At 43.1% G+C, this 9861-nt stretch overlaps 1 protein-coding gene and 1 long non-coding RNA gene across 2 annotated transcripts; both read right to left on the reverse strand.

Moving 5' to 3' along the window:
• Positions 1-2679: 2679 nt before the first annotated feature.
• Positions 2680-3168, reverse strand: LOC133874072 (uncharacterized). Its single transcript, XR_009901196.1, has 2 exons — positions 3083-3168; positions 2680-2975 (listed from the first exon to the last, which is right to left on the reverse strand). It is a non-coding gene; the product is annotated as an uncharacterized LOC133874072 (long non-coding RNA).
• Positions 3169-6143: 2975 nt separating this feature from the next.
• On the reverse strand, positions 6144-7040 carry LOC133874073 (uncharacterized). Its single transcript, XM_062311906.1, has 3 exons — positions 6707-7040; positions 6519-6624; positions 6144-6422 (listed from the first exon to the last, which is right to left on the reverse strand). The coding sequence occupies exons 1-3, from the start codon at positions 6763-6765 to the stop codon at positions 6150-6152; spliced, it is 438 nt and encodes a 145-aa protein (XP_062167890.1). The 5' UTR covers positions 6766-7040; the 3' UTR covers positions 6144-6149.
• Positions 7041-9861: the final 2821 nt, after the last annotated feature.

Genomic DNA, 9861 nt, shown 5'->3' on the forward strand with positions numbered 1-9861 from the left:
TTTTTTTTTTTTTTTTTTTTTTTTTTTTTTTTTTTTTTTTTTTTTTTTTCATTCTTTAAGTAATTCAAATCTAAATTACTCTATGAAACAATAACCTTTCATGATTGACAATAATGAATTGTGTAATAAATGAAATATTAATTTATTTAAGCTTGTATATAGTAATAACCACGTAATTTAAGCATATATATAGATTTGAACAGTAATCCAAAATGGCAATTACCGCATATGCGGATAGTGAATAATAACTACATTTAATAATCACAACAACCGTGCGGATGCGGATAATTAAAATTGATAAACGCATTTTATAGATGCAAATATTACTAAAAGTCGCATTCACATTTTCATCCCTAATTCGACGATCAAGTTTCTAGCTAGGTTGAGAGAGATCGAACCTGAGGCCCTTGGTGTGAGGCAAATAGTGAGAACTACGTGGATTTTCATGGAGTTGATCATCCGGTGGGAGGGTACTAAACATCTTGGAAATAGAGGCTACAAAGACTCTAGAAAGAGTGGTGAGAGGATTCTCCTGTGGTTTATCATATTTGTATAAGCGTGAGAACCTCATGAACAGACCACTTGCTACTACCATCCCTGTTGCTGCTATCCCAAATTGGGAACGCAATGGCCATGGCCATGGCAAAAATGAAAGCACAAAGACGAGAAGAGTCGGAGCGAAGAAGCGTGTAGATCTCCAAAAGAAGCGTCTAAATTTTCCTGGCTTTTTCCTTTCTATATTGTCTTGTTCAGTACTCTCTGTTTGGATCGACTTTTCTTGCTCTTGGACAGAACTCAAGGATAACTTATGACCAGATACCCCAATGGCTATGAAGAATGATGATACGCAGAACACAAGGATTGGGATATAACCAATATTGCAAACTAGCCAGCTGTGCATGTCTTCATCACACGATCGAGAAAATAGTGCTAACAAAAACAAGAACACCATCCCCTATAGTGAAATCAAATAATTAGTAAATCTTCTGATTTGTCACCCACGAAAGCATGAGGGAAGATTTGAAAACTTACAAAGCTATACATAATACTGGAGTACTCGAGCATGCCATGGTGACCCAAGAAAACATCTACGAGGAACGCCATGCCTATAGGCATTATGGTCTCTACACCCTTAGACACATTTACAATTGCAGCAGTAAGCGTAGTGGGAAGGCTCCAGACATCTGTTAAGTATGTCATTCTCGACCACAAGACGTACTCTGCTACTTTCCCAGCAAATTCTAGAGTTGCAACGGGCCAGGAAGAGAGTTGCTTCAGGATAATATGGAAAGAATATCTTAGGCGGAGTAATAAATGGCCAAGAGGCAACAGTGATGTAAACTGTGGTTGGGAAGACATATCCCAAAGCCAATAGTCTAGACCTCGCTGTTGTTGGTAACCAAAACACCACCAAAGTAAAATTTCTTGGTTCTGCTAGTGCCTGAAGTACTGCTAGAACTAGAAGAGTATTCAGAAATGTATAGGAATCTAGCAATTGGACACCACGCCGGCAAATAATAGTTTTAGTATCTCTTAAAATGCTATGATAACTATGGAACTTAAGATCGAAATTACATCCACAAAGGAAAGGTGTGAAGCATCGTATATATAGACGGACAGGTTTCATGGAGAGAAAACTATGGGGAGAGTGAAAGGATCGAAGAATGATAGAAAATGGTTCCTGCCATCCTGGAAAGAGTGAAGAAACACCCCTTACCGCGTGTGCAATTTTTTTTTTTCTTACCATATATCAGGTCAGCCTTTCTGGTTTCGGCGAAGGAGGGAAGAGGGCGCAGGGCGGTTTTGAATAGGCCAAGATAAGGGTCTGGAGCGGCCCAGGAAGCTGTTTTGTGGGAGAGATTGTGAAAGCGAGGCCATTGGCCCCTGCCCCACGCTCGATGATTACAGCAAAAGCGAACGCGGTGGGGAAGGATATGACAATTGAGTAATGATTCAATGCCATCTAAATATACAATTTTTCACCACATTGCCTATGTGGTCACTACAAAAATGGCATGAAATAGCCACGTGCAGTTTGACACGTGTACAGTGTCGTACACGTGTCAAACATTTAAACACGTGTACTTTGACACGCGTATTACGCGTGTCAAATGTGCATGTTACAAACTGCACATTTTGACACGTGTATCGGAATACACGTGTCAAATTTGACACGCGTATTCCAATACGCGTGTCAAAATGTTTTGACACGTGTATTGGAATACACGTGTCAAATTTGACACGCGTATTCCAATACGCGTGTCAAATTTGACACGCGTATTCCAATACGCGTGTCAAAATGTTTTGACACGTGTATTGGAATACGCGTGTCAAATTAGACACGCGTATTCCAATACGCGTGTCAAAATGTTTTGACACGTGTATCGGAATACGCGTGTCAAATTTGACACGTGTATTCCGATACACGTGTCAAAATGTTTTTAATTAAAAAAAAAACTAAATTCAGTTTTTTATTTAATTAAAATTTTTATTTAATTATTTAATTGTATTTTTAATTAAATTAAAAATACAATTAAAAAATTAAATAAAAATTTTAATTAAATAAAAAACTGAATTTAGTTTTTTTTTTAAAAAAAATAAATTTTTTATTGTTTTATAAAATTTATTTGGGTTAATTAAATTTTTTTTTGAATTTTTCAAATTTTGTAATTTTCGACCACAAATAACGCAGCATTTATTTTACCCAAAACCAACACGAAATCATACTACACAAACAAATAATTAATAACATATTCGTTAACAAGCAAATATTTACGAACAAAAAATAATTACACAAAATATCTACAAATCTGAAAGGCGTCTCTGCGAATCACGAGGTACCGTCCCAGGCGTGTTCTCGCCCACCGGCGATTGCTGCGCAATGAATGGTGTAGCGGGCGAAGGTGTAGCGACAGTGGAGTGCTGGCTCAGCTGTCGTCCAACAGGCGACAACGTACCAACCGTTGTCGAATTACCTGCAAATAATATAGACAATTAAAGTATATAATATTACTTGCAAAATTAAAGGGGTAATGAAAACAAATTGAAATTAATTTTGTCCTATACACAATATAAACCATACCTGCAGATGCACTACCAACGGACGACGTACTACCTACGTGTGCAGGAGAAGACTGATTACCAACACATGGTGCTGGTACTGCCATGTAGGACATGAAGACCTCCATCTCTTGCAAGCGCTGCTCTATGCCGTCGAACTGTTGCACGCGCTGCTCCAAACGGTCATTCCTCGCTCGCTCAGCATGTAGCTCCGCTTGCATCTCTTCCATCTTCCGAGACTGTTCGGCCCAATCCCGAGACGTCCCTTGAGATGGTCCCCCCTGTGACCGAGGCCTATATGAAAAACATGTCCCTCGAACAGGTGTGACGTTCGGGCCAACCTGCCGAACCCTCCCTGCATACTCAGGCCTCCCAATCGCCTGTTCGTAAGCGTCGTTCGGTGCCCAACGCACCGTGTCTGCGGAGACGCTTTGCGTGGCGGCTGGATCACTGGCTAAACTCTGCGTCATCCTCTCCTGTACGTCGTCAACATGAAAAAGTCATATATTGAATAATGACATATCACACATAATTTAAAAATATTAGTAAACTAAATCAGTAGCATACGCATAAGACCCGTGTACGGTCGTTCAGGAAAGTGCCGTCCTTCTTTGTGTGGGTCTTCACGAACGACGCGGCGCGAGTGGGGGGCGTGCCAGATGTACATGCCTGTCGTCATGCAGTTGACATATATAACAAACAGATAGCGATAAAAATAGTTTAAAGAAAAAGAAAAAGAAAAACAATTACCAACAAATATTAAAAACATAAACATATATATTTAATTACCTCCTCGTGATTAAATCTGGCATAACTTTTAGATCCCGCACAATGGGGTAGGTCATTCCGCTCCCGCAACCTCTTCATCCGTTCAGAGGTTGCCTACGCATTGAACATGAAAGTAAACATGTAACAATTGACACACTTAAATTAAAACTAAAATTAAATGAACTGTTATTAAAAAATAGTTGACAATTTTTTGGCCTACATACGATTTTATGCTCTCTGCACCAATCTCTCAGCAGGAATTCTACATCTTCTGCATCGTACTGCTCAAAAAATTTCTCCGGCATTCTCGCACGGATACTCTCGGGCGTGTCACCGTCTCCAATTCCTAGTTGGGTTTTGAACCTCGACTTCCACGAGCGGTGCTTACGTCCAATATCATTCCACGCCTCCTGTTGTGCCCTGCGCATGTCAACTGATACAGGTAGATAGAACTCCTCCTGCACATTTCAATCAAAGCATTATAGGTTTAAAAACTTCAACCTAAACATTAAGCTCAAGTTTAATTCAAATAAATAATTAAATTATATTCATAAACATACCATCAGTGCGTTCCACATTGCCTGCTTAATCTGCCTATTTACCCTCGCCCATTCGTCCCGCATGTGTATGTAGGACCCACTCCTGATCATCTTGCCCACTTCCCGCCGAAAACGATTGCAGGCTCGTCCTACAGGTTGTATAGCAGCATTGTACTGCAATACAACCTTCTTCCCCCTCGGGAGCACCCAGTTTCTCGCTGGGTCGTCAATCACCTCATAATAAATGGTCCCGTCTGGGTTGTACCCTAATGAAAAAATATATTCAACATTAATTTAATTGGTTAACACTAAATAACACACACACACATATATAAACAAAATGTAATCAAATAGTTATTTTTTTCCAAACCAAAAAAAATATTTTGGTAACATAATATGAGTTTTAAGGATGTCTACATATGTACTTACCCATCAACCGAATCTGCCCAGTCCCTATGTGCTGCGTCGCTGGGTCGCCTGCAACCTCCTCGCCAACCTCTCCGGCTGGTGGAGGATGCTGATCATCATCTGAATCCATACCCTGGGGGCTACCGGGGGCCAACTGATCGGTACCCAACATCGCAACGTCCTCCTCATGGGTAGTCTGGCTCCCCCCCACATCTGGCATCTGACTCTCACCGGAAAGCGGCATCTGACTCTCACCGGAAAGCGGCATCTGGTTCTCACCAGGTAACGGCATCTGCCTCTCTACATGCCCCGGGCCCTGACTCGCCCCCGATGCTGGCATCTGTCTCGGCCCCAAAATCTGGCCCTGCATCGCCGCCTGTGCCGGTATCTGTCCCAACCCCACAGCCGGCATCTGCATCTCCCCGGTCTGTGACAGTGGAAATCTACAATCCTGCGTCTCACTATCAGGGTTACACGTCATAGGTCGACTATACGTATACGGAAAGTACGGCGCATAACCCTGTGACCCCACCCCCTCTTGCACCCACCATCGATAGGCGTTACCCGGTTGGGTGAACCCTAACTGAGATAATGTCGGCGGCTCCGACAATGGAGAGCTGCCAACTCCAGCTGTGCTGGTCTGCCCGTGATCTGACGTGGGCACGGCCACCATACCCGGCAACAATGGTCTATAAGCCCCGTCTGGGTGGGGTGGCCACGCCGCAGTATATACTGGCGTCGAATCAGTGGGCGTGGTCATGGGGGGCACGGGTGGGCGAGGTGCCCGATATGCATAAGGATGGCGTCCCTGGTCCATCAATACCTGCGAATAAATGTAGACAAATTAATTAGAATATTTTTTGTAATATATTTTTAATGAATATGCAAATTATACAACGAAATTTATGCAAATAATAGAAACCCTTATTCAGTTCAAGCGAATTGTACAAACAATTTATATATCAGTCAAGTGTGTTGAGTTCAAGCTAATTATACTCACAAGAAATACATCAATCATTGTATCACGGGAGCTTCAATCGGATCAATGTCGGGCCTGTCGTACTCGAATTCATCATTCGTATCAGGTAGGTCATCAGTGGCTAGTACGAGCGGTACGCACTCATGGTAGGTTGTACCATCCTCATTACTCCCATCCCCCTGGCCAACGTCGTACACGTTGCGCGGTTTGGTCCTAACCGCACAAACCCAATTTGGGTTCCTTCCATCTTCGACGTAGAATACTTGATCCACCTGAGATGTAAGCACGTACGGCTCGTCCTGAATCAGTTCTCCCCTGTGGACGAGGTGATTGAAGTTGACAAACACTAGGCCATACTCGTCTATTGTGAATCCTCTTTCCATCGTGGGGTCTGCCTAATTGCACTTAAATAGGACGTACGTAGTCCTGTCATAGTACTCGACCTCAACTATATCGGTTAACTGCCCGTAGTACGTTTCGCCTTCAACGGTAGGAACACATACGCCGCTGTTCTGAGTCCTCCTTCCCACATCATGGGCAAGCGTGCGAAACAATTTCCCATTTACCACGTACCTGTTGTACTTGACCGCTGTCTCCTTCAGCCCTCTACAACGCATAACCAAGTTGTGGCCCAATTCCTCCCTACGTTGATCGTCAAGGCCATCGACCTATGTTATAATTACAAATATTAAACACGTGTATTGGGTAATTATATTGAACCCGCATAACTTTATCCAACTTAAAAATTACAACTATTTCCTTACATATGCAGGGTACCATTCGCAGAACTGCTCATGATGTTCTGCTTCAATAAGAGCCTCCGTAATGCGACCTCTAGTGCATGATCGCCTAAGCGCGTCTTTGTGCATCCTACATTCAGCGTATACAATTATGTAGTAAAATCAATTAGATGCGTTATTCGAATTCTGTTAAATATATAAACACTACTTACGTCCGCAAATTGTGAAACTCTTCAGAGTTGAACACAATATAACGATGAATCTGGTGCATTATCAACCGGTTCAGGGTAACACGCGTGCCCGCCCCCTTGGATCCATCAGGATTCCTCTGAGGTCTGTTGTGGAATGTTGGTGCGTTATTCAGATACCTTGAACAGAACGTTACCAGCTCGGTCGCTATGTACCCCTCCGCAATGCACCCCTCAGGAGCCGCTTTATTGCGCACAGTAGACTTGAAATGCCCCAGACTCCTGGTGTACACACATACACGACAATTTAATTGTCGTCAATTATGGTTACATTTAAATCAAATTATATATTTACATATTACGCTGAATTTTACCTCTCCGCCGGGTACATCCATCTATACTGCACGGGTCCGCCGAGTCTACACTCGCGCACAAGATGCACGACCAAGTGGACCATGCTCGTAAAAAACCCTGGAGGGAATATCTGTTCTAGTTTGCACAAAGTGATACAGACGTCACCCTGCAGTCGGTCCATATCTTCTTGTGATAGCTTTGTTGAGCATATGCCTCTAAAAAATGCCGAAATCTCCACAAGAGGTCTAACAACTTTATCAGGCAATGACTTACGCAGTGCAATTGGAAGAAGCTGTTGCATCAGTATGTGGCTATCGTGGCTCTTCAACCCGGAAATTGTACGGTCCTTCAGCCGAACACATCGTGAAATGTTCGAGGCGTATCCGTCCGGGACCCTCACATTTCGAAGAACCTTCAGAAAACTTTCTTTGTCCTCTCTAGTCATGGTGTGACAGGCAGCGGGAATATACGTTTTACCATTGGCGGCCGTGAACGGATGCAACTTAGGTATCAACCCCATTTCCTGCAAGTCCAGCCGAGCTGCCAAGTTGTCCTTCGTTTTCCCTTTTATATCCAAAATAGTGCCAAGTATATTGTCCATGACATTTTTCTCTATGTGCATAACATCAAGATTGTGCCGAAGCAAATTGTCTTCCCAATACGGCAATCTGAAAAATATACTTTTCTTCTTCCATATAACATCGGAACTCCCTGCACCCTTCTTCCGCTTCTTCCGTTTCTTCTTCTTACCCGCGGTCTCATCCCCAAACGCAACTCCGTCCAACTGTTGGAGAACCTCGTATCCGCATGGCACAATCGGGGCGCTGTCAAATTCTTCAGTACCGTCAAATGTCCTCCTGTTAAGCCGCCACAGATGTTCAGGCGGCAGATATCTCCTGTGCCCCATATAGCAAAATTTGCATCCGTTCTTTAAGCGTATAGAACGCGTCGATTGCATACAGCAAGGACATGCCTTCGCACCCCTGTTAGGCCAACCAGATAAATCTGCATACGCTGGAAAGTCGTTTATCGTCCACATCAACTGAGATCGCATAATAAAATTTTCCTTCTTTGAAGCATCGAATGTTCGTACCCCTACATTCCACAGTTCCAGCAACTCATCAATCAATGGCTGAAGGTAAACATCAATATCCATACCTGGTGAGCTCGGTCCAGGGATAACCATGGAAAGGATGAAGGACGACTGTTTCATGCACATCCAAGGTGGCAAATTGTACGGCACAAGCATTACGGGCCATGTGCTGTGGGATGTGCTCATGTTCCCAAATGGATTAAATCCATCTGCTGTCAAACCAAGCCGGACGTTCCTACTCTCTGCCATAAAATCTGGGTGTAAAATGTCAAACGATCTCCATGCCTCACCGTCGGCCGGGTGCCTCAATACGCCATCCCTAGTGCGGCCTTCTGCATGCCATCTCATATGGGGCGCAGTATGCTCAGACATGAATAACCTCTGCAACCGTGGGATGAGTGGAAACCACCTCAAGATCTTCACCGGGCGTTTTTTTCTCGCTGATATGATCTCACCATCATCATCTACATGTGTATCAGCCCTCCACTTAGACTCTCCACATACGGTACATGAATCTAATTCTTTATTGTCTTTCCAGAATAACATACAGTCATTACGGCACGCCGGAATCTTCTCATACCCCAGACCCATGCCACTTAGGAACTTTTTCGCCTCATACGTGTTATCTGGCAATGCCTCATCGCAAGGAGGCAACAACTGATTGATGAATTCGAGAATGTCTGAAAATATCTTGTTACTAATACCTCCAACGCACTTCAAGTTGTACATGTGTACAGTAGCACTCAATTTACTGTGCTTCGTACCAGGGTGAAGGGGCTTCTCGGCAGTCTTTAACAGCTCTTGGTACTTCAATGCGTCCCCGCACGAGGTATCTTCATCAACTTGTTGCGGAAGAGTACTGACCCCTTCAGGAACATCGTGCACGCCGAAGGCGTCACGCAACATGGCGTGCATGTTATCATCCTGTTCCACGGCGACACCCTCCTGTTCTGTGACATGATCACCATGTTCAGTGCTACGGTCAGCGGCCTCTGTGCCACTGTGATGACTCGAACACTGACCAGGAATAGCGGAACCAGTCGTAGTCTCACCGTGCATATACCACAAATTGTATCCCGGATTCATCCCCCGACCTCCAGTCAGGTGGGCAAGAACGTACTCAGGAGTGTGACGCTGGTTATTTCGACAATACTTGCATGGGCAGTAAATTTTTCCATCGCCGGCCGTACAATTACTAACGGCAAATGCCACAAACGCCCTACACCCATCGTTATACCGTGTCGTACCCCTAGGTGTTGACATCCAAGACTTGTCCATGTTTATCTGTATAGGGTTAAGAGGACAAGACAAATCATACGGCTTACAGTATAAACGTGTACAAATATATTTCATTTTTTATTTTTAAGGGTTTAGGGTTAGGGTTATGGTTTGTTTTGAAAGTGTAGGATTATTTTATGTAGGGTTTTAGTTTTTTTTTAGAAAGTGTAAGTGTTTTTATTTTTTTTATTCTTTTAAAGGGTTTAGGGTTAGGGTTTGTTAGGGTTTAGGGTTAGGTTTTATTTGTTTCTTTAAAAGTGTAGGATTTTGTTTTTTTATTTTTAAGGGTTTAGTGTTAGGGTTTAAGGTTTAGGGTTAGGGTTTTTTTCCTAGAAAGTGTAGGAATTTTTTTTTTTTTTTCGGTTTAGGGTTAGGGTATTTTTTTAGAAAGTGTATGTCAAAATGTTTTTAAGGTTTAGGGTTTAGGAGTTAGGGTTTAAGGTTTAGGGTTAGG

This window comes from Alnus glutinosa, chromosome 7 (assembly GCF_958979055.1).
Source record: "Alnus glutinosa chromosome 7, dhAlnGlut1.1, whole genome shotgun sequence".
In the NCBI taxonomy this organism is placed as follows: domain Eukaryota; kingdom Viridiplantae; phylum Streptophyta; class Magnoliopsida; order Fagales; family Betulaceae; genus Alnus; species Alnus glutinosa.

What these genes read in the sequence shown, in the direction of transcription:
- LOC133874073 (XM_062311906.1), bottom strand. Translation starts at nt 6,765, where the DNA reads ATGCACCAGATTCATCGTTATATTGTGTTCAACTCTGAAGAGTTTCAC. An exon ending in GAGTTTCACAATTTGCGGAC is followed by an intron (nt 6,625 to 6,706) that starts GTAAGTAGTGTT and finishes CGCTGAATGTAG; the next exon opens with GATGCACAAAGACGCGCTTA. An exon ending in GCGAATGGTACCCTGCATAT is followed by an intron (nt 6,423 to 6,518) that starts GTAAGGAAATAG and finishes ATTATAACATAG; the next exon opens with GTCGATGGCCTTGACGATCA.